This window comes from Polistes fuscatus, unplaced genomic scaffold, assembly GCF_010416935.1.
Source record: "Polistes fuscatus isolate 324 unplaced genomic scaffold, CU_Pfus_HIC Scaffold9, whole genome shotgun sequence".
In the NCBI taxonomy this organism is placed as follows: Eukaryota; Metazoa; Arthropoda; class Insecta; order Hymenoptera; family Vespidae; genus Polistes; species Polistes fuscatus.
In genome coordinates, this window is record NW_025113173.1 from 3,579,094 (window position 1) to 3,604,458 (window position 25,365).

Consider the following 25,365-nt stretch of genomic DNA (forward strand, 5'->3'; position numbering starts at 1 on the left):
TTTTTCTATTTTTCTCTTATAAAAGTTTTCAAAGATTTTACAACGGGAAAGTTTGTACCGAGCATTGTATTAAACTGGGGGTGTATAAACTGTAGAGGAGTATTATGAGGATAAGAAAAATATTGAAATCTCTTATATAAAACATAATTTAACTTGTTAATATTTGATAGATTAAGTTGTTCGGAAAGTAATTTTTTTGACTTTTTTTTAACGATAAAAAAACAAAATAATATTTTTCCTTATATTTAAAATAAATGAACGTGAATAATCGTCGAATTTTGATCCGACTATTAGCATCCATCGGTGTTTTTATTTCGTCAATCAATCCCATCAACTGAACGATCAAAATGTGGCCCAATTTTAATTTCTGACGTTTCCTTAACATATCCTATTTGTAACTATTCATAATGTTGTTTTTAAATAATATTATTAACTTACAATAATAATAATAATAAAAAATACTGACTTTGATTTTCCACTTCTGATGGGATGCCAGAAAAAAAAAAAATTGACGGATCGGAAAACGAAGAAGATTTTAAACGACATCTGAGATATCTGTTACTAGAATGTTGATTAATTTCATGGTTTCAAGTAAATTTAGATATCCAATAACCGTGAATAACAGAATTACTATCGAACAACTCAATATCATTTGAAACTTTATCGATATACTCGATAATAACAGAAATCAGTAAATGATTTCTAAATTCGTGATCTTGTAAACGAATGTTACTCTTCATTACATAAATAATACATTTGTGATTTCGATGCAATATCCGTGGTTTTATATATTTCATCGAGATTGGTTCTATTTCTTTAATCTTCCTTGTAATCATAGAAAAAGTTTCAACGATGAATATTCCCCTTCCTCCTATCCCCCTGTTTGAAATTCTTACCCACGACTTAGTTTCTTCAAGCGTTGCTACGTTCCTCGTTTTATATTCCATATTTACTCGATTAAAGCTTACCAAGCTTGCAAGTTGAACGCGGTCACGATACACGTGGGAATCGAAAAACGCGGTAAAAAGTTTATAACAAAGTCATCCCTAAGAAGAGAGTAAAGTATTAAAAAAAAATGCCTAACAATTAAGAAACTAATGCTTGCCTCGGAGATACGCGTTAATCTATTAGAAATTCCAGCCGGTTTTACAAAGGATATTAATTAATAAATCTTCTAGCACGAGAGATCCGAATTATACCCATGAGAGTAAGAGAGAAAGAAAGTAGGAAAAAGTGAATGAGAATGAGAAAGAGAGAGAGAGAGAGAGATAGTGAACGAATGAGATAAAGAAAGAAAGACCACGGTTGGTTTGATTTACGAGTTTTCATAAATTCTCCACTGGCCAGATTCTCGTTAGTAATGAAATAAGAACAAAGAATGCATTCGCTCGTTGCAAGGACGACGTTACTGACGACGGCATACGAATCGCTAGAAATAGAGAAGTCTCCGTTTTGTAGGATTTCGATGCTTTCAAACGTCCACCAAAATCGAGAAACTTTCCTTTTATCAAAGAACAAAGGGAAAATACGGCTTTTACGTTCTTATTTTCTAACCGAGAATACCAGCATTTCATTCCTATTTCCTTTGCGAATGTTCTTTAAAAAAAAAAAATAAAAAAAAAAAGAATAGTAATAAGAAATGTCATATGAGGTTGAAAATGACCACCCTACATATGTAACTCTTATACGGCAGCACGAGAAAGTCATTTAATCAGCACTTTGATTTGATTTTATTTTATTTTTAGAGTGGAAAATTTGTCTTTTTTAAAATTTCAATTAAAAAGCATCCCTCGAATTTAATAATTATTTTAATGAAGAGGAAAAACAGGTTTTATTTTTTTAATAAGAGTCGGCATGATTTTCACGCAAACAGATATAATTTTACAATTAATTTAAAAAAAGACATATAAAATATTATTTTAATTACGAATTTTGAAAAACGTTGAATTAATATTCTTTTTTAATCGCAATGATAACGTATAAAAAAATCTATAATTTGTTAGTATGAAAATATTAATGAAGGTAAGCATAATATGTAGATAATTAAAAATAATAATAATATAAAATGAATACGTTTGTAACACAGATAACGTCAATAATATATGAAAATAATCTTTGAGACAATAATCAAATGTAACAGCAAGCGTATGCAAACAACAGATCTATATACCGAAAGATCTTTTAACTAAGATGTTAGTTTAGAAAGAGAGATAACAGTTTAGCAAGGTGAAATACAAGTAAGAAGAGGTCAAAGTCGGAAAGATAAACAAGGTTACCTGAAGCGAGAACAGTTGTGTTTAGTTTTTCATGTTGTCGGTATAGTCGAGTGACACTGGATTTAGAGATAAAATATTTTACAAGCAGAATTCTAGTTCATTATTCTCATCATTATCTTTCATTATACGAGAGAAGTTAGGATATAATTATTAATACAATATTTATATTTCAATAATCAATAATATTTCTAACGAAAAGAAATAATACTTCGTTAGATTCAATTTTAATCATTAAACTAATAAGTTCAGAAAACTTCTAATTTAATTTTTTCTTATTAATAGAATTAACCTTTTTCACTGATGAGTTTTAAATATATAAAATTCTACCCTTTTTAATATTTGATATTTCAATTGTATTCAATTTTATATCGATTCGATTAAACGAGCTAGAACAATTGAAAAAAAACGATGAAATGAGTCTGCGCGATATAAAAATTTTAACATCTTTTCGTATATACGATAATTTCAATATATAAATTAATTAAATATACGAATTGTATATCTACGTACCCAAAAAGATTGAAAATGTTTTAAGATAATTAGACGAATATTAAAAATATATAAATATATTAATATATTTTTGTTCATGTACAATATTAATAAATTTTATTTAATTTAAAATATAAATAATAATAAATATAAATAATATTAAAAATATAATAAATATATCAAAAATATATTATTTATAAATTTTTAAATATAATAAAATATTAATAAATAAAAATAAATTTTCCCCTCAATACTAAATATTCGATTGTTCAATAGAAAAAAGATCAATTGAGCCGTTTATTTTAAAAGTGGCCTAACTCCATATAACCTTAAATTGAGATATTTAAAGGTTTGCGTTTCAATGCAATTAAAAATATACGTAAAGAATAACAATGAGTTATGTTGCTTAAGTGTATCTAGAGGTGTTAAATTTACAGTTCCTATTAAAATAATGGCAATTATTAAGTGAATAATATGCGTTTTCTTACCGAGAATGGAGTTAGGCCACTTTCAAAATTAACAACCAGATTCGTTATAAAATTTGAAGGAACCGAAGTTTATTCAACATAATTTAAGATGCTTCAAATTGCGAAAAAACAATACTTATTTTATTTTACATATCTTTATAACACTTTAAAAACATAAATTATGCGATTCAAAATATTTTTACAAACATAAATTACAAAACAGTTTTCTACTCATCTACATTTTGTGTATGTGAAAGGGATTTAAAGAAATCATGATGTTCCGGTGGTATATATCGTAATAAGTCAATTATGTCCTTGAATTTTGCGGTTGTAATTTGTCTTATATTTTTATACAGTGGTGTCAATACAATATTTTCGAACTTTCTTGGTCTACCCCGACGTGGTATTAAATTCAGGACTTTCAAATTTTCGTTCTCATTCATTGATGTCTTATAGAAAATCTTATTCATTTTTGACAAAACGCATCCAACATATTTTTAACCAGTTTATAGGTTCTCCGTTAGAATTCTTTACCCTTTTAAAAATTGCGTCTTCTAATAATTTTGTTGATACAAAATCTTCTTGTCTCATTTCATGTACAATAAAGTTATTACCTTTCCGACACTTTTTGATAATATTGTAATACTCCGGGGACAAACAGTAAATTATTTTTTTTAATGCCATTTCTACCAAACCAAAATCTCTACTCCTAATGGAGTTAGGCCACTTTCAAAATAAACGGTTCAGTATTCAACTAACTCTGAAAACTTATGTGTCGAGAATTACCGTATTTACTCGGAATATAAAAAATCTTAAATTCTTTATTGATAGATAATTTGAAGCTGTACATGTTACCGTGGGTAACCGGAAAAAATGAAAAATGGAGTTAGGCCACTTTAAAATAAACGGCTCAATTAAATGCTACGATCGTAAACCTTGAACAGTCAAATTCAGTATAAAACCTTAAATTGTCTAATTAGAAAATTTTACAGGCATAGAAACGCGTTCTGTTTTTTACTTTCCTTCCCCCTCTCAATAATTCTCACCTTTGTATTTTCCTTTTCTTTCGTCATTTGTACGTTGAGTAAGAGGATAAACTATACAATCGACATGGTACGTTCGAGATGTGTTGAAAAACAAAGAGAGGAATAAGAGAAGAGAAGAGAAGAGAAGAGAAGAGGAGGTTTCCTCTGTTCACCCTAGCTCGAGGCTTTTCCGTGCAAACTCGTAGCTCGCGTTTCTGGCTGTAGGAAAGTTCTCACAAGAGGGGCGGGTTTCTTTGGCTCGAAGTTGAAAACTCATTCCTGTTATAGGCGAGCTTGCATGCTCGAGAAGAACGAAGAAGAAACTCACCGTTACTACTTTGATCCATATTTTATTTACCTAGCAAAAAAAGAAAGAAAGAAATAAAGGAAGAAAGAAAGAAAGACCAGAAAAAGGAAAATAAATAAGAGAAGGGGAAGAAAAGGGTAGAAAGTGTGAAAGAGAAGAGATGAAAATAGAAGATGGAAAGATATAAGAAATGAAGATAGTAGATATAAATGTGATAGCGTAATAACCGATTTTTCGTTTTCAAGGATAGATAATTTCCCATGCAATAACCATTTTACCACAATCCCATGAGCGAGGATTCCACCACCACCCAGGCAGATCCAATTTTATCAACTTTTTTTTTTTAACTTGTCCGTGCTACGAATGCACCCTCTTTTATTTTCCTTCTTGTTTTTTGGTGGGTTTTTTGTTTTCTTTTTGTTGTTTTTATTTTGTCTCGGTTGTCGTTTACGCTCAGCACGTACTACCACCCCCTCCCCCCCACCCCATCCCAACCCCATCCCACGTCTCTTTTTCTTTCATTCACCTGACGTCCTATTTGTGTTTGTTACTCTTGTCTTAAACCTTCACTTGCTTCTATACGAGCTCGTTTCCCTGTTTCGTTTGTTAGTTACGAATAAGAAGACGAGCTGGATAAAGAGAGAGAAGGATTAAACACGGGAAAGCGTTAAATTAAATTTATGTCTTTGGAGTTCTTTGTAATATACTTTTACCAACACCGGAGACTCGTATATTTTTCTAGCGATCGCATAACTTCAAAACTTTCATTCGTTTTTAGTTACGTTGGATATAATAATTGTTCTTTAACTCCCTGTAACGCTCATGTAATTTTAAAGTTGCATACTTAATTGTATTATATTATATATATATATATATATACGTTTTTATATTTATTTCATATTGCAATGTAATTATTTTTCTCTGTGCACGTATACGAAGCTTTTTCTCTTTCACGTTTTTTTTTATTTAATTTTAATTATATCGAACATAGAATGAATTAAAGTAAGTTGGTTGATAAATAAAAAGATTGATTAATAAATTCGTGCGATGTTTGCTGTTTATTTACTTTAAAAAATCCACATGATTTAATTGGCTTGTTTAAATAGTATAAAAATACTAAATTATAATGAGAGGGGTCTTCAAATTTTTAAGAAAAAGTTGTTTAAACAAAAGTTATTAGATTTAAAAAAGAAAAATATTTCATTTAATAAAACCATTAACTTTTGTTATAAAATATCTTTTATTTTAAATTTTATATATAAAAGAATTAGGTTGTGGAGTGTTAAATTCGATTAAAAGGGATGTGCATACGTAGAAAAGAATTCTCGTTGAATCAGGGATTTTTTTTTGGTAAAATAGGTCGTACATCTATTATTAGTATCATTCGATTTTTTGGTTTATGAAATTTTCACGTAACTATATCGTTCGATAATCGATCATCGGCATAACTTTTACATGCACATGATTAATGTATTAGAATTTTTTTTGTATAGATAAATTATAATTAAACATCTTAAATGAAATGATAAGATATATATGAATTTTGAAAAATTTATACAAATAATATTTTACAATCGTAACAGTGAATCGTGATTCACACAGATCAAATATTAGAAATAATAAATTATTAATAAATATTAATGCATGAAATAAATTAAAAAGTTAAAAAAAGCCTGCTATATGACTGCGACCCATTTAATTCCAATTGAAATTGAAACTTTCAATTATATATATAGTTTTATTTGAAATTAGTAAAGTCAACTGTGAAGCCCAAACTCGGTCAAAAATGATTTAAAACATGCGATATAAATGCAACTTTAATTTCAGTTATATTTAAGATACTAAATATATGCACATGCTTTTAGAAGGATTTCGTTCGAATCATTTCAGTAAATGTGTCACGTTTCCAAAATATATATTTGCAAATGGATTCATTTTTATATATATTACATAAAATAAAAAAAAAAGTATATTAATTGTAATTATAGTTCGTTAGGATATACAAACAAGATTATTTATTATATTATAATATTTCAATATAATTAATAAATAAAAAAAAATGTAAAGAATTATAAGATAACAGTTATAATATAATAATATAATTAATAAATATAATATAATATAATATAATAATATAATTAATAAATATGATATAATATAATATAATAATATAATTAATAAATATAATATAATATAATATAAAAATAATATAATAAAAATAATATAAGATAATATAATAATATAATTAATAATAAAAAAAAATATAAAGAATTATAAGATAACAGTTAAAATTATGAAAAGAATAAAAATGTAACGCATATGTAAATATATTTTACATATACGGTTATAATTTTCAATGCGAGATCTTGAAATTCTTAGATAAACGGTATCCCGAAAGTGTGACATATTATTTTAATTCATGACTTGACGAATTCATGAAAGGAAATCTCAACGCTTGACTGGGAACAATTAGAAAGACAGAATAGCTTAATAACAGTGTTACAAATGAATTCATTTCTTGTTCGCAAAGTCATCATTTGAATTTATTGCACACAGTACGCTTTAATAATACACCCTAACACGAATGAATTTATTCCTTTTATGTTTGAAATCATTATTATTATTATTATTATTATTCTCTCTCGTCGATTAAACATCGAGAAATTTTGGATTAACGAGTAAAACAATAAACCCCGTTCTACTATCTTTCTCTGATCTATTTATTATTAATAAAATGAATATAGTAGTACGTTTGCATGGTTATAAATTTTCTTTCGAGAATTCGTGTTAAAAATTTCATTTATACGACAACCGCAACGATGCAACTTAAATTAGTTAAAAGAACGTATCGGAAAACTTGTCGAAGAGTCGAACGAAATTACTCGGTTTAAAACACTCCTTTGGGTTTACAAAGCTATATTAGGCGTAGGTTTCTACATTAAACTGAAACTACTTGTGCCACGAGTACTGTCTAATAAACTTACGTTCTCTCTCGAGAATTTTCCTACATTTGGGACCCATTGAACGATTATAAACGAATGATAAATATTGATACGACTTTTTAACCCAATTTTATAAATTCGATCTAATATATAAATACATTTTCAAATAAGAAAATCGATTAACGTAACGAATATTTTTCCTGAATACCACCACAATTTTTCTAACCCTATAAATATACATTTACTTTTAATTCAATTTTATTTTTTCTCTCTAAGTTCGTGTGAAATTAAATAGAAAAAAAAAGAAGGGAATTAATACGAATAAATAAACATTTAAGGATTAATATTTATATAAAACAAGATTTAATATTTACGAACAAAATATATTCGTTAATTTGTCCTGAAGAAATATAAAAAAAAAGGAACTATCGAGAGTAGGTTTATTAGTCGTTAGAGAATTATGGATTTATACAATTTCGATAGGGGAATAGACATGAAAGGAAACAATAAAAGTAGGATAAGTAATAGGTCGAGAGAAAATACCAAGTCACTCTGGTAAGGGGGTATGAAGGGGGGGTGGAGTGAGATGGGGTTGCGTTGTGGGGTGAGACGAGATCGAGAGAAGCAGTTTATATTCGAAGTTCGACAATAAAGCTTTTCTTTATAAGAGTATACCCCGTTGCATGTGTACTGAATGAAACGACAGTTCATAGTCGCCAATAAAAATGTAGTTATCCGAGTTGAAGCTTGACTCGAAATTGAAGAGTTTGCTATAAGTTAAAAAGACTCTCTTTTAAAAAAATGCATAGATTTTTACGTACATTAATAGGAACGACAACAAACATACCACGTTATTTTTTTACGTGTGTGTGTATGTGTGTATGTGTGAAAGAGAGTTTTTCTTTTTCATTATTATTATTATTATTATTATTATTATTATTATTGTTATTATAGACGAAGAATTTTACGAACGTCGAAGCTTTAAAAAGGATAACAACCTATAGAATTATACCGAAGGAATTGAATTTCTTCGGAAACTCGTTTATCGATGCTTTGATCGGATCTCGCGATTCGATTCTTCCTCGATTCGATTCGATAGAAAAAGAAGCGAAGCTACAAATCGTACGTTTCAACGAATTAGTAGTTTGCTTATCCGACTTTTCTCGTTTTAGTAGAAGTAAAGAGCAATAAGAATTCCTTTAGACTGAAGTTCTTTGGTCGAAATTACTCGTACGATTCTTTGAGTACACGGATTTTAATCGAAAAAGGAAATAACGTTATACGTATATATATACATCTTATACTAACGTATGCATTATATATAATACATACATACTTATCTGTATATATAGTTACACATGTAATACTTTGAACGTGTATACATTTAAAACGTCGTATCGTAACACGTATTTGTATCGTTTAACAGTAAGTTACTTCCTTTTCTACCGCAAATGTAATTAAAATTTCACTTTACCTTCTGTAGAAAAGGATAAAGCAGAGAATGCACGTTAGGGAAAGGGGGAGGTTTGGGGGGGGTTTGGGGGGGGGTTCGGTTGGTTCCATTGGCTTTTATAAATTTACATTTCCACGTAGAATCTACATCGGAGTCTACTCTTCTACTCATAACGAAAGTAATTTTCTCCTCTGTCATCTGCGAATGTAATTATCCTCAAATTGCACCGCGGTTCGCATTTATGAGACGCACGAAGTTGTGTAACTATCGGAGAAGCGTCGACACTTGAACACCGTTAAACTCGGGACAAACGGTTTTCATATAATCCTACCGACTTTGGATAATTTCTACGACTTGCATGCACGAAAGAGGTATACCTAGTACGTGTAACGACAACTCTAGATACCAGACGAAACCAACGGGGGAGAACTTTTTTCACTTATCGTTATTGCCCCTAGGTAATATTCCTACTGGGTCGTCGTCGTCGTCGTCGTCGTCGTCGTGTTTCGCAATAAAACGAGTCTCTCGATTGCCAACGTAAAATTTCGGAGACACGAACGAAAAGTTTTCTCTTTTTCTCTTTTTTTTCTTTCTTTCATTCCTTACCCCACTCCTACCCCCACCCCCACATCTTTTAAACGATTTCTCATTTAGCATATTATTATATTCGATGAATTATTGTATTCGTTCAATCCATCCTGCTCGATAAATATAATTATACTTCGAAGATAAAACAAATCAAAGAAACTGGTGGGGAGTGTGGGAGGGACGGGGTAAGGGAAAAAGTAAATTGGAACTATTAAATTTAATTATAATTATAATTATATTATAAATATTCAGAGTGTTTTGTGACTTACGATTTATTTAATTTAATTTTTTTTTTTTAACCATATGTTTGCTTTGAAGCAATACTACTATACTACTATATAGAACCATATACTTTTATTTATTATTTACTATTTCTTTTTACATTTATCTACTTACTGTGCGTTACGACTAAGATAATGATAAGTTTAAAAATAATTACATATTTAATTTCTGTTTTGTTTATTTATACATTACATTGTACTATACTGTAATTAATGGCCTTTAGGGAGCCTAGGCTCTAGGGTCAATAAAATATTATTAAAGAAAAAAAAGAAAAATAGAATTATACTTCGAAGAGAAAACAAATCAAAGAAACTGGTGGGGAGATTGGAAGGGGAGGGGGTAAGGGAAAAAATAAATTGGAACTATTAAATTTAATTATAATTATATTATTATATTATAAATATAATTAGACAGCGAAGATAAAACAAATCGAAGAAACTGGTGGGGAGAGTGGGAGGGGAGGGGGTAAGGGAAAAAGTAAATTGGAACGATTAAATTAATTATAATTATATATTAGATAAAATATAATTATACTTCGAAGATAAAACAAATCAAAGAAACTGGTGGGGGGGGAGTGGGAGGGGAGGGGATAAGTTGAAAAGTAAATTGGAACTATTAAATATAATTAAAATCATATAATTATATTATAAATATATTACATAATATATAATATAATTATATAATTATATTATTATATTATAAATATAATTATACTTCGAAGATAAAACAAATCAAAGAAACTGGTGGGGAGAGTGGGAGGGGAGGGGGTAAGGGAAAAAATAAATTCGAACTATTAAATATAATTAAAATTATATAATTATATTAAATATATTAAGAATATATAATATAATATATAATTATATTATATATTATAAATATAACTATACTTCGAAGATAAAACAAATCAAGAAACTTGTGGTGGGGGAGAGTGGGAGGGGAGGGGATAAGTGAAAAAGTAAATTGGAACTATTATAAAACAATGAAAAAGTTTCTTTCGAAAATTGTTCAGGACGTTCATCGATGGAAAGAGGTGTTCGCTCACTCATCCAATCCATCCATCCTTCCATCCATCCATCCATCCCATCCAATCCATCCATCGTTCAATTTATCTTACCATTTTTGTCTCGTCTCTTCAAAAAACGCAACTATTATCGCATTAATCAACGAAATAAAATGCCAACCGAGTGAAATAAAATACCGACCTATAAATCTACCTTTTTCTTTTCTTTTCTTTTCTTTTCTTTCTTTTCTTTCTTTTTCTTTCTTTCCTTCTGAGAATATTTTGCTTTTCATTATACCACCATTTTCCATCTTATTTCGTGCGATTAATCGTTAACGTTGAAGAAAAGAATTCGAGTACCTGTTAGGTAAGGAAAAAAAAGAGATAGAAAAAAAAGAAAAAGAAATGAAAGATCCGCGTTAGCGAAGCTTCCCAACTATAAACCCTAACCCCCCTCTCCGCCCCCCCCAATACAAAGTCTCGCGAGTTTATAAGTGAAACGTTGAAATTTCACACTCGTCGGGAATCTCGGTCGGTTTGCGCGTTAAAATTACTCGTTCGGTGTCTGTGTTACGTCACGCTAACGAAACGCTATCCCCCAGGGGTGGGGGTGGGGGTGGGGGTTGGGAATGATGTACCTGAGGGATGATGTGAACGAAACGGTATCGAGTTGCGTGACTTCCACCCCTCGATGAAAAATATCGCTCGGTTTCATTAGGAACTTTTTATCGAGAAAGCGATTCTTTAAACGCCCACATTCCCCCCCCACCCCTTCTCCCTTAACGTTCCACGCAGCTCTTGTTTTCATAAGGAAAAAAAAAAAGGAGCTTCAAGACGAGATGAAAGTCATTTCTTAAGGAAAAAGAAAAGGAAAAGCAAAAAAAAAAGAAGAAGAAAGAAAGAAATAAAAAGAAAGTGTTTTAAATAAATGAAATATTATATAATACATTATAAATAATAAATTATTAGCCTTGTTATTATTGTTGTTGTTGTTGTTGTTGTTGTCGATTGACGATAAATTAAACAGAAAAAAGAAGAAGAAGAAGAAGAAAAAGAAAGAAAGAAAGAAATAAAAAGAAAGTGTTTTAGGATGATTTGTCGGTTACAATCGGAAACAAAAGTTAATGACATTGTTCATCAAATCCATATCTCTTAATATCTGTTGAAATAGATGATTTAAACCAACTATTTTTTTTTTTATAATTGAAATTTGATATAAAGTTTCTAAAGAATGAATTTAGTGATCATTTAATAATATTAACATAAAAATCTCAATTTAAGTGAAATTGTCAAATAACTTTTGTTTGTGACTGTACCGTGAATTTAACTTTAAAAAAATAAAAACTTTAATTTTTTTTGTCACGATCATCGACAAAATTTTCCAAAAATTAAAGTAAAAAAATTAGGAGACAATACATACATTCATAAATTTTCTATTTAATTGAATAAATTCAATTAAATAAAATAAATCTTGTTTTTTATTCAGGAAAGCGTGACAACACCGCACTAATTTATAGTTGGCAGTAATGTATTATTTTACATATCTTATACAAACGTAATTTACGATATGTCGTACGTTGATTTTATTCTCGTATAATGTTTGCGACGTTGCCACGTTTCCTTGTAATTATACTGCTTATTCAATAATATTGTAAATATCACCAATTTTATTATTTTTCTCAATAAACGATATTGAAACTACCAATTATTAATCGCTTTATATGTTTCTTTGATATTTAATCTATTGATTTGAAATTTTTTGGAATTTTTCACATCACAATTTCATTATTTTTTTTTCATTTGAATAGGTCTGGTAGCATGTTTTTCCATTTAACTACGTGTTAATTTGTTGCAACTAATAAATGTTATAACTTTTAAACGAGCTGTAAAAAAATCCCAATTTTTTTAAAGAAGTTTCAGTAGATTTGCCAAAATAATATATTTTTTTTCAATCGATTTTCATCATTTTCAATATACCGACAAATCATCCTTAAATAAATGAAATATTATATAATACATTATAAATAATGAATTATTAGCCTAACAAGGCTAATAATAACAATTATTATTGTTTTTGTTGTTGTTGTTGTTGTTGATTGACGATAAATTAATTCGTTCGCGTTTGAGAAATGTCATTCAATTTTGTTTGTTACATTTAATTTTTTCGTTTGACACAATTGAAAGAAGTTGAATGTTTCGATTAAAGCGTAACGGATCGATCGATCATCGAATTGTAATTTCACTTTGTCTTCTTTCAGGACGACAGCAGGAGGGAAATTTGGATATATTCGGTTACTCGACCTTGGAACATCATCGAACCTTTCGAGATGTATCGTTGGTGGATAACTACAATGACGGTGAGTGATTGAACGATCGAATTTTTGGGAAATCGTTCTCGAAACCTCGAGGATATCTCTTGGGTATCGTTTGAAAACGAGAAAACCTTTCTCTCTCTGTTTCTCTCATTCGCACGTACACGCGATGTCAGCAAATCAGATTCGCGTGGTTGAACGTCACGCTTGCTGCTGCTGCTGTTGCTGCTGTTGCTGCTGCGGGGGTGTAGGTTTTGTTGCGGGCCCGTTGTTATCGTTGTTGTTAAAAGCCTAAATAAATAACCAGACTATGTTAGCTACGATGGTATGAGTGGGTCAAAATGTTTTCCGCGGGCAACGTTAATGACACTCGTGTCTCTAAAGTCAGTGTGGAAGAGTCGTGAAACGGACCATTTCGTGTCGAGCTTTTCCACGCTTATTCTCTGTTTGCTCGTTTTATCTCCAAACTCGTCTCCGCTTTCTTTGCTTTTTCCCTCTTCTCAAAACTGACTCTCGCCGAGAGCTTTACTCAATCCCCAAATGCACGTGCCGCTGGTGTGGTTGCAGGAATTGCAAAATACTATTATTCACTACTACTACTACTACTACTCTGAGTGTGTACTTAAAACGTGTAAAACGATTTAAATTTTTCCTTCAATTTAATAATAGTTTCTTTTCTTTTTTTTTTTTTTTTTTTTGTAAAAGTATCAGTATAATATTTTACCTTTAATTGCAATATTATGTCCTACTCAAACATGTATATTAATATTAATAATCATAATTAATTAAATGTTTAATAAGATTTCATCGGTGTAAGTTTCCAACGAAGGAACCTAATAAAAAAAGAAAAAGAAATAATGGAAAAACAAATTGGAGAGAAAATAAAGAAATTCTTGAATCGTCGGTAAATTTTTCATAATTGAAAAAAATCGGTATAAAGTTGGAAAACGTATACGTATAACTAGAGAAGCACAAGCATTTGTTTTATCGTGCGATCATGAAAACTCTCTCATCGATTTGTTAGCATCCATTAGACTATACGAACGATGGACAGGACCACGCGCGCTCACAGCTATTTGGATTACGACTTTTTAGACCTTTCACACTCCTATAACTTGAAATTTAACGATCAGATTTACGATGACATTTACGAGGTCAGTGCACGAAGCGCTTGCGGAGACCGCTTTAATCGCATTTTCGTCCATAATCTGTCTGCTGATTCGTTACGGTAGATAACCATAATTAAGTTATACTTAATCGCACTCACAATGTCAAGAAAATGAAATTAAATAGAATTTTTCAAATTTTCACCCATGTTTCTCTCTCTTTCTTCCCATCATTCTGTCTCTTTTCAAACATTCATCCGATTAAACTCATTTGTAATATTAAATGGCATAGAATATTCATTCGGCGAGTAAAAAGAAATAACTCGGAAGAACATTTTGTATCGGTTACTTTTATTAATAAATAAATAAATAAATAAATAAATAAATAAATAACAATATATTATAACATATCGAAGAGAAAGAATGTGTTAAATTAAATACTTGAAAAAAAAAAGGAAAAAAGTTGAAAGAAAATTAACGTGTATGACAAAATATAATATAATAAAAAAACACACACACACACACAAACAAACAAATCAAGTAATTTCAACACTCGCACTGATATTCCTTTTCGTAATTTGTCGCGAGTTCGAGTAGAGTATTCCGCTTGACGAGGTTTATAGTAGCAAAGAAGAATTTGCTTGCAAACGTACAGAGAAGAAGTAGAAATGGAAAGGGATGATCAAGAGGGAAAAGGGCGAGTGAGAAATAAAGAGAGAGAGAGAGAGAGAGAGACGGAGTTTCGGCTTGCAATGATTCTCTAAGTGGCCTTCCTCTTCCTCCCCCTCTTCCTCCTCCTCCTCCTCCCCCTCATCCTTCAGCCCCTACTTCCTACTTCCCTTTCCCCCCTACCCTCCCTTCAGCCCCTTTATTTGCCCGCTTTGTCGATCAATAACGGTTGCCTCCTCCGTGATTCCAAAGCTTTTCAATGCTGGTGGAAATGGCAAAGCACCACCTATAAGGCCCTAACTACTAGTCCACGATTACGTTCTCGACATTGTCAACATGATTCATTCCTTACGACACATAATACGAGTTTATCCTTCATTCTCCTACCCCCTCCCCCTCTCCCACCACCCCTCACCACGATTCTTTCATACTAAACCCTCAATTCACTTCCGAAGACCCAACGTTTCGCGGGATAACCACGCAAGCTTTCCTCTTTCTTCTTTCATTTCCTTATCTACCTTTTTTTTTACCACCCTTTTTTACATCCCCCTCACCTCTGACATCCCCATCATCGATCTCCCATGAAACATCTCCATACTACTTCTTTTTCTTTTTCTTTTTCTTAATACTTACACGAGGATTCTTTTTTTTTTCTTTTTTTTTTACCGACAACACCATTTCGTCTTTACTTATGTTCTTACAGATATCCTATTTCTTCTTCTCCCCTCCTACGCCACCCCACTCTACCCTTTGGCGGGCTAATCAGTGACATTGGTCCTGGGAAAATCCTACGATAGCGCAGAGCTTTTTCTCGGAAAGGAGAAGAATTTCCCTCGTATATTCTGCTCTTAAGCTCAACGTTTCGACGCTTGCTTTCTTTACGATAATACCGAAGACCCAAGGTTAGGTGTGATTGCATCTCTTTTTCTGCTTTAATATTCTTACTTTCTTTTCTTCTTTTTTTTTTGGGTAATAAGATGGTTGTTGTTTGTTAAAGTGATCATTTTATTATAGTCGGTGTTATTTTAAATCAATAATTTTCTACGAGTACAAATATTAATGTTAAAAGCATCTCTAATTGTTTTGAAATTATTTATTATATTTTTTTTTTTTTGAAGTATACTTCTTTTTGATCGTTGGGGAAAATGTAATGGGGAGTGATTTTGTTCCGAACATCTGGAAAAACGACACCATGAAGTTTGTCAGTATTTACGACGCGCGGCAAAGCGATTTCAAGTATACGGCATGAAGTTGTCTTCTCTTCTTCTTCCCCTTCTTTTTTCAAGCGGGTCACCCACCAAGTACTAATCGTACTCAGCGCTGCTTTAAATGATCGAACGGGAAGTAGTTCTATCACAGCGCCATGGCCGTTGACGTATAAAGTAATTCGATATAGCTCCCTATATTTAGTGTGGACTGATATCCTATTTTGATATTTTTTATTCTTTCTAATATAAATAATATATCGATCGATTAAAAATATTATAAAGAAGGAAAATTAAAAAGTACAAGAAAAATAAATATGATAATAATAATAATTATTATTATTTTTTATTATTATTTTTTACAATTTTTAATATTTTAATATATTATTATTATATTATTTTTGTAAAGTTATTTTTTTGAAGTTATTTTGGGTTATTGAGGTTATGTTCGTTTTGGTACGGCAAAGAAGTATAACTTCTTACATGCGCACATAAGTGCACACACCAGATTTTTTTTTTAATATGTGATATAATTTTGGGAAAAATTTAGAGTGGGTTAAACAGTTTGAAGGATAATCGAATGACGAATAATTGAATATTTACAGGATCGTTTTTATTAACGTTGCATCTCATTGAAATTTTGTTTTTTTCCAATTCTAATTTAATTTTATATAATATAATCGAGAAGAAAATTGAGTATTTAATTAAATGTTGTCAAGAATATAATTAATAATATAATGTTTACGGTTCGCCTATACCAAGATTGCATTTCATTTAAATTTTGTCTCTTTGAATTAGAGTCAATTTTAATTCGCAGAACTTTCGCGTAGGAATGTCTTTTATATTGTCGTTGAAAAAGAAAATTAATTAATATTAAATTATAAGTAAATGTTTTTTTTTTAAAGAAAAATGAGAGCGATTAATTATATAATATTTAACGTTCGTTTGCGTCAAGGATTACATTTTGTTTTTGTTTTCTTTTTTCGAAAATTAAGTCAATTTTTATTTCCGTAAACTTTAGAAATTGTTGTTTAATTAAGAACAGATTGAGTAGTTGATTAAACGTTGTCAAGGACGAATGGTCGATGAATAATAAAATATCTACGGTTCGTTTGGAACCTAATCACCCGGATCAGTTATGTTAACGATGCGTCGCGGTAACGCAGCTTGCGTTTATATAAGACAAGGATAATGATATTATTATTATTATAGTTCCTTTGAGGAAAGTAATCCGAATCGTAATTACACATTTCAAATGATACGCCTAATTAATAAGTTCGTTCAAATAAATCTAACGTTTGTTATCAGTTTTAAAAAAAGGGAACAAAAAAAATATGTTTACTTTTTGAAAATAATTGTCGCTTATAGAAAAAATATTAATTACGATATAAAAAAAATAAAAGTTTTATCGTATCGATCGATTTGTTTCTTTCTTCTTTCTTTCTTTTTTCCCCCCAAAAAATGATCCTTAAATCTTAATAAAAGAGACAGAATTACAACGCAGAATTGCACGCACGTTCTCATGAATATTAATGAAATTTTCGAACAATACACCGAGGCGTTGATTAATATAGTCATCTATATAATATTAAAAAATATCGATGAATAATAATTTAACCTACGATATATAATAATTCAATACCAAGAGAAAGAAAAAAAAAGAAAAACAAAAAGAAAAAGAAAATGAACAAAAATAAATATAAATAAATCATAAAAACTAAATATCATTATATCGACGTATCTGCCGATCACAAATAATATCGATGAATAATTTGTTCCACTCCCAACTAAATGAAAAAAAAATAAATAAATAGTGTGTGTACTTATGTACGCACGTAAGAAGTTATACTTCTTTGGCGTACCAAACTAACATAACCTCAATAACCTCAAAAATAACTTCAAAGAAAAAAAAATAACTTAAAAAAAATAATAATTATTATTATATATATATATATATAAGAAAGAATAAAAAAAAGAAAAAGAAAATATCAAAATAGATATCAGTCTACACTAAATATAAGAGAGATATATCGAAATATTTTATGCGTCAACTGTCATGGCGCGGTGATAGAACTACTTCCCGCTCGATCATTTAAGTCAAGCAGCGCTGAGTACGATTAGTATTTGGATGGGTGACCCGCTTGAGAAAAAAAGAAGGGGAGAAGAAGAGAAGGACAACTTCATACCGTATACTTGAAATCGCTTTGCCGCGCGGTCGTAAATACTGACAAAACTTCATGGTGTCGTTTTCCAGACGCTCGGAACAAAATCACTCCCCATTACATTTTCCCCGACGCGCCAAAGAAGTATAACTTCAAAAAAAAAAATAAATAAAAATAAAATAAAATAAAATAAACGTATGAGAATAAAAATAGCGTACACATTTACATATGAATCTAAACCTAATCGAAACCAATTGGAGTGATGGCAGGGAAGGGGCAGGAGTAGGAGGGAGTTAGGGAGGTAGTGAAAGTTGCGTTTAAACGGGTTACTATAGTAGCCATTGGACGTAAATTAGCGAAGCGTCGAAAGTCAGGGACATGTTCAGGTAACGTGTTTCCAAGTGGCATTGACTGTATCAGGAGAACTGGTGAATCGTGGAACTATGTGTACGTGTGATAAGTATTGGGTAGTTGTTACATGAAAGGGATACGTGGATAGAAACAAGGAGAGGATAGGAGAGTAGGAGAAGGGATCGATGAGGGTGGCAGAGGAAGTGGAAAGGGGTGGGTGAGGGTGAGGGATGGGAGAAGGAGAGGGGGAAAGGTAGATGGTAGGTGGTAGTCTTCTCGGTTATCGCAGCTACTTGAATTTCGACAGGATCTTGTTTCATGAATACGTGGCGTACAATGCGCTGGGAAATTCGTGGGAACGATTGGCAGGATAGACGAACGGATAGTGAATAGTTAGTAAACCGCTAAGTAACCGTCACTGTATCGGTGCGCCAAGTACATGCGTGTCGCATTCGAGAGGAAGACCTATCTATCTATCTACCTATCTATCTATCTATCTGTCTATCTGTCTATCTGTGTCTGTCTGACTATCTCCATCTATTTCCACTTGCGAGCTCATCAGGTTCCTCGTATTCTCTTTATAAACGAACTACGTTCGCTCATTCACCTTCTCGAATATCGCTTTCAATTCAATGAATGCTTTTATTTAGATCGAGAAGAAAGAAAGAGAGAGAGGGGTGAAAGAAATTGTAGAAATTTTGGCCTAAGTTTTAAACGAAATTTTATCAAATCTTTTTTCTTCTTATTATTATTATTATTATTATTTATTATATATTATTAATATTATTAATTATTATTATATATTATTATTATTATTGTTATTAGGATTTCTTTCTTCTTTTTGTACTTTTTAATAATCAAAAACTATCATCGAAATCGTAGGGATGAAAGTGAACGAACGTGTTATCCAACGACAAATTCCGAATGTTCTCGATTGTACAATGTAAAAAAATCTTCGCGTTCTTTTTTTTTGGTTCATCTCGTTGAATATTTCATTTGGAAAAAATTGTTATCGAAATATTGCGGGAAAAATTGAATTAGTTCGGTATAGTCGGTAAGTGTGCTTATAATTACAACCAATCTTCCTATTTTCTTCATCTTATGTTTTTAGTTTCTTTTTTTTTTGTCTAACTTAGTTAGCTAAGGTACCTTCTTCCTTCCATCCTTCCCTTTGCTTTCTGCATCTCCTACGATTTTTTTTTAACCCCCTTTCCAGACCACTTCTCTTCAAGTTTTACTTCGTAACGTTACCGTGCGGTAATGGTGAGCTTATTTTTTTTTTTTTTTCCTTCTTTTCTCCCCCTCTTTTCTTTTCCCTTTTCTTTTTTTTTTTTCTATTTTCTTTTTTCTTTTTTTTTTGCACTACCTTAATTTCGCACCAAAGTTTTCCAACTTTCGTCGAAGACGAAACGGAACCGTCGATCGCCAAGGCTTCTTCTTCTTCTTCTTTTCCTTCTACTTTTTCTACTCCCTTCTCTACACTTCTTTTCTACTACTTCTACTTATACTTTTGCTCCTCTCTTTCTCTCTCTCTTTCTTTACTTCTTCGCTTAATTTTTTTCGCGAGCTCTTTCGTTTCCCTTCAGAAATCATCCGAACATTCGAGCGATGGTATGCACAAATTCTTCGCAGGAGTTCAACATTTTTCTTATTATTTCGTCGATAATTTTTCTCTCTGTTTCTTTTCGGCCAAATAATTTCAACGAAATTTAATCGAATCACGTATAAAAAAAAAAAAAGAAAAAAAAGTATTCACTAGTCTCGTAATAATTTGTTAATTAATTTATTTAAACATTAAATTTTAATTATTTCATATCATATTAAACATCAAACTAACGTGTAACCATAAACCATGAATTTGATTGTAATTTTCTAAGCAAGTGAAAACAAAAAGAGATAGAAAGAGAGAGTGTAAGTGAGAGAGAGAGAGAGAGAGAGAGAGAGAGAGAAGATGAGAAAGCACGAGTCCGAATCAGGGAGGTCAAAGGCACGTAGAAAGAAGAAACGCTTTGCTGGCTCACGGATAATCTCGTGGTACGGATTATTGAGCACGTTCGCGCAACTTCTTTTCCGTTTACCGCTACTAAACCAATAAACTTTAACTTCGTTTGAGATAAACCCATACGGATTTTATTCATTTACGATGGCTTTGTAACGGAGGCATCGAATGCCACGCGATAAATGTATATATTCTATCTATATCTATATCTATATATATATATATGAGCCGTTTATTTTGAAAGTGGCCTAACTCCATATAACCTTAAATTGAGATATTTAAAGGTTTGCGTTTCAATGCAATTAAAAATATACATAAGAATAACAATGAGTTATGTTGCTTAAGTGTATCTAAAGGTGTTCAATTTACAGTTCCTATTAAAATAATGGCAATTATTAAGTGAATAATATGCGTTTTCTTACCAAGAATGGAGTTAGGCCTCTTTCAAATTAACAACCAGATTCGTTATAAAATTTGAAGGAACCGAAGTCCATTCAACATAATTTGAGATGCTTCAAATTGCGAAAAAACAATACTTATTTTATTTTACATATCTTTATAACACTTTAAAAACATAATTTATGCGATTCAAAATATTTTTTACAAACATAAATTACAAAACAATTTTCTACTCATCTACATTTTGTGTATGTGAAAGGGATTTAAAGAAATCATGATTTTCCGGTGGTATATATCGTAATAAGTCAATTATGTCCTTGCATTTTGCGGTTGTAATTTGTCTTATATTTTTATACAGTGGTGTCAATACAATATTTTCGAACTTTCTTGGTCTACCCCGACGTGGTATTAAATTCAGGACTTTCAAATTTTCGTTCTCATTCATTGATGTCTAATAGAAAATCTATTCATTTTTGACAAAACGCATCCAACATATTTTTAACCAGTTTATAGGTTCTCCGTTAGAATTCTTGACCCTTTTAAGAATTGCGTCTTCTAATAATTTTGTTGATACAAAATCTTCTTGTCTCATTTCATGTACAATAAAGTTATTACCTTCCCGACACTTTTTGATAATATTGTAATACTCTCGGGGGACAAACAGTAAATTATTTTTTTTTAATGCCATTTCTACCACACCAAAATCTCTACTCCTAATGGAGTTAGGCCACTTTCAAAATAAACGGTTCAGTTATTCAACAAACTCTGAAAACTTATGTGTCCAGAATTAGCGTATTTACTCGGAATATAAAAATCTTAAATGCTTTATTGATAGATAATTTGAAGCTGTACATGTTACCGTGGGTAACCGGAAAAAAATGAAAAATGGAGTTAGGCCACTTTAAAATAAACGGCTCAAATATATACATACACATATAGATATTTATGTTTAATAACTTATGTTGTTCTCGTTAAATCGAAATTCTTTTTAGTGACCATCCAATGTATTTTCCAACGTAGGAAATACTAATATCGTGTCTGGAACGGGATAAAAAAATGAAAAAAAAAAAGAGAGAAAGAGAGAGAGAGAGAAAAGGGGGAACAAAAAAAAAATAGAATGAACGGAGCACGTTCGGTTCGTAGTTTCTAACTGACATAAAAGCCACGATGTCAAATGGTTACCCGCATTGAAACGAGTTCCGTTATCCATTTGCGAACAAAATCGGTGAAATCCCGATGGAGCTTTGAGCAAACATCAAACATATGCCTCTCACTCTCTCTCTCTCTCTTTCTCTCTCTTTCTTTTTTCATCTATCTATCTCCTACATTTCATCGGGTCATCGAAAGTTTGGCATTTTTTATCAAAAGAATATTTGACCACAGACATATGGGGAAGCTGTTACACCACCCACGTGCGTTGGTCTTAACCGGTTCTGCTAAAAGCTAAGCTTTCTCTACCAACCGATGGAAGAAAACTTATTTAGAGAGTTTGAAACGTTATGGTGAAACTATCCTTAATTTTATCTCTCCCCACTCTCGTATTATCGAAATTGCAGGTGAAAATGGGTACCGTTAACTTCTTACCTAAGTTCGATGCAATTTCCTAAATTTCATTTCGTGCAATACTCAATGCATTAATGTGGTTTTTTATGTAATTTTCTTTTTACGAATGAGGAAAACAAAATCATACATGAACAAATATAGGCCTACATGATTTTTATATGATCATATACACACACACACACACACATGCTGCGTATATTTGCTGGACATCTATGAACATAAATGAACATATGTGCCTTAATTTCGAGATATTTAAAGGATTACATTTGTTCCTTAAAAGAATTCTATATAATATTGAAATAAAAAACACTATCTAACTATTCATTTTTAACAATATCGTAAAAATTACATTGAATTAATTTAGTTGAAAGTAATGTGGTATGAAATAAATGATAAATTTATTTTTTTTTAATTTTCACTTAGACCACTTTCATAATTATGGGCATATATATGAAATTATAAAATTACAAAAGAGAAATAATATATTTTCATAATAAATGTTTGTGATATAATTATATAATATTATTATTATATATATAAATATACAATATTATATTCATATATGTTCATGAATGGGACCAATTTTTTTACACGTTCATTTTATGGTCATACATGGGGTGTTCATACATGGTGGTATATGATTCGTTTTTCACGGGAAATAATGGATTTTATATTGAGAAACGTTCATTATTTCTGCAAGAACCTAACAGAAAATCTACTCGAGTGTTTTAACACAAATTTTGTACGAGTTAGTAATAATATTCTCTCTCTCTTGCTTTCATTTTTTTTTCTTTCATTTAAGAAAAAGAGAATTTAAAAAAAGGAAAAAGGGAAGGAAAGAGAGAGAGAGAGAGAAGAAAACTTTAATATAACCGCCCTAAACGAACGAAGCGCGGATATTTACAGTTTCAGAAAACTTTTAAATAGCACCACTCCTTTCTTCCTTAAGCTTCTTGACTTAATGAAATACTCTTTCTCTGGAAACGTCCTTGTCTTGCATAAAGAAAAAAAAAAAAATTATATATATATATATATAAATGGCAACAGTGTGTTGTTCCCTTTAGCGAATTCATTATAACGTAATTAAGATTCGAATATTTTTAATTAATGTCGGTATTATCGTTCGGAGACGTTATATAACCTTTGCTTTGTTTTCTTTCGATAAGAATCGTTAAAAGAAAATGAGACATCTCGTATTATATAAAGGACGGAAGGGAAAATAATAAGAAAAAAATAAAAAAAAAAGAGAGAGAAATTTTAGATAAAGGGTTCGATGTCGATTAATTCATCAATGGAAAGAGAATTCAAAGGACAATTTAGAAAATGGCTTCTTATGATCGATTTATTTTTACGTAATAATAAATCATTATGAAATCTCTTGTACGTTTAAGAAATATCTTGAGAAAATGACTATCGGGTTTCTTAATGAAAAGTTTTCAATGAATCTATCAACACGTTTACTGCCACGTGTACTATTATTTTCTGTACACGTTGAAACTGATTTTCTTACGTCGAATGATACTTTTTTTTATTCATTATTTAAACCGTTTATTTTGAAAGTGGCCTAACTCCATTTTTCATTTTTTTCCGGTTACCCACGGTAACATGTACAGCTTCAAATTATCTATCAATAAAGCATTTAAGATTTTTTATATTCCGAGTAAATACGGTAATTCTGGACACATAAGTTTTCAGAGTTAGTTGAATCACTGAACCGTATTTTGAAAGTGGCCTAACTCCATTAGGAGTGGAGATTTTGGAGTGTAGAAATGGCATTAAAAAAAAATAATTTACTGTTTGTCCCCCGAGAGTATTACAATATTATCAAAAAGTGTCGGAAAGGTAATAACTTTATTGTACACGAAATGAGACAAGAAGATTTTGTATCAACAAAATTATTAGAAGACGCAATTTTTAAAAGGGTCAAGAATTCTAACGGAGAACAATAAACTGGTTAAAAATATGTTGGATGCGTTTTGTCAAAAATGAATAAGATTTTCTATAAGACATCAATGAATGAGAACGAAAATTTGAAAGTCCTGAATTTAATACCACGTCGGGGTAGACCAAGAAAGTTCGAAAATATTGTATTGACACCACTGTATAAAAATATAAGACAAATTACAACCGCAAAATTCAAGGACATAATTGACTTATTACGATATATACCACCGGAACATCATGATTTCTTTAAATCCCTTTCACATACACAAAATGTAGATGAGTAGAAAATTGTTTTGTAATTTATGTTTGTAAAAAATATTTGAATCGCATAATTTATGTTTTTAAAGTGTTATAAAGAGATGTAAAATAAAATAAGTATTGTTTTTTTCGCAATTTGAAGCATCTTAAATTATGTTGAATAAACTTCGGTTCTTCAAATTTTATAACGAATCTGGTTGTTAATTTTGAAAGTGGCCTAACTCCATTCTTGCTAAGAAAACGCATATTATCACTTAATAATTGCCATTATTTTAATAGGAACTGTAAATTTAACACCTTTAGATACACTTAAGCAACATAACTCATTGTTATTCTTTACGTATATTTTTAATTGCATTGAAACGCAAACCTTTAAATATCTCAATTTAAGGTTATATGGAGTTAGGCCATTTTCAAAATAAACGGCTCATTTAAAATGTAGTCAAAATATAAATAGTAACATTGTACATTGGTTATTAAAATATTTTTCAACGATCATTTTTACAAACCACGTTTGTTTCTCTTGATTTAATAAATCGGTACATGAAAAACCATGAATGGAAAATAT

The 25,365-nt window shown here is 30.6% G+C and overlaps 1 protein-coding gene across 1 annotated transcript in view; it reads left to right on the forward strand.

The window, feature by feature from the left end:
• Window positions 1–25,365, forward strand: part of LOC122525598 (neurotrimin-like) — a gene marked incomplete in the record, with an annotated part of 207,429 nt that overhangs the window by 155,126 nt on the left and 26,938 nt on the right. Inside the window, 1 exon segment of the mRNA XM_043648515.1 lies at window positions 13,088–13,186. Coding sequence (XP_043504450.1) covers window positions 13,088–13,186 — 99 coding nt within the window.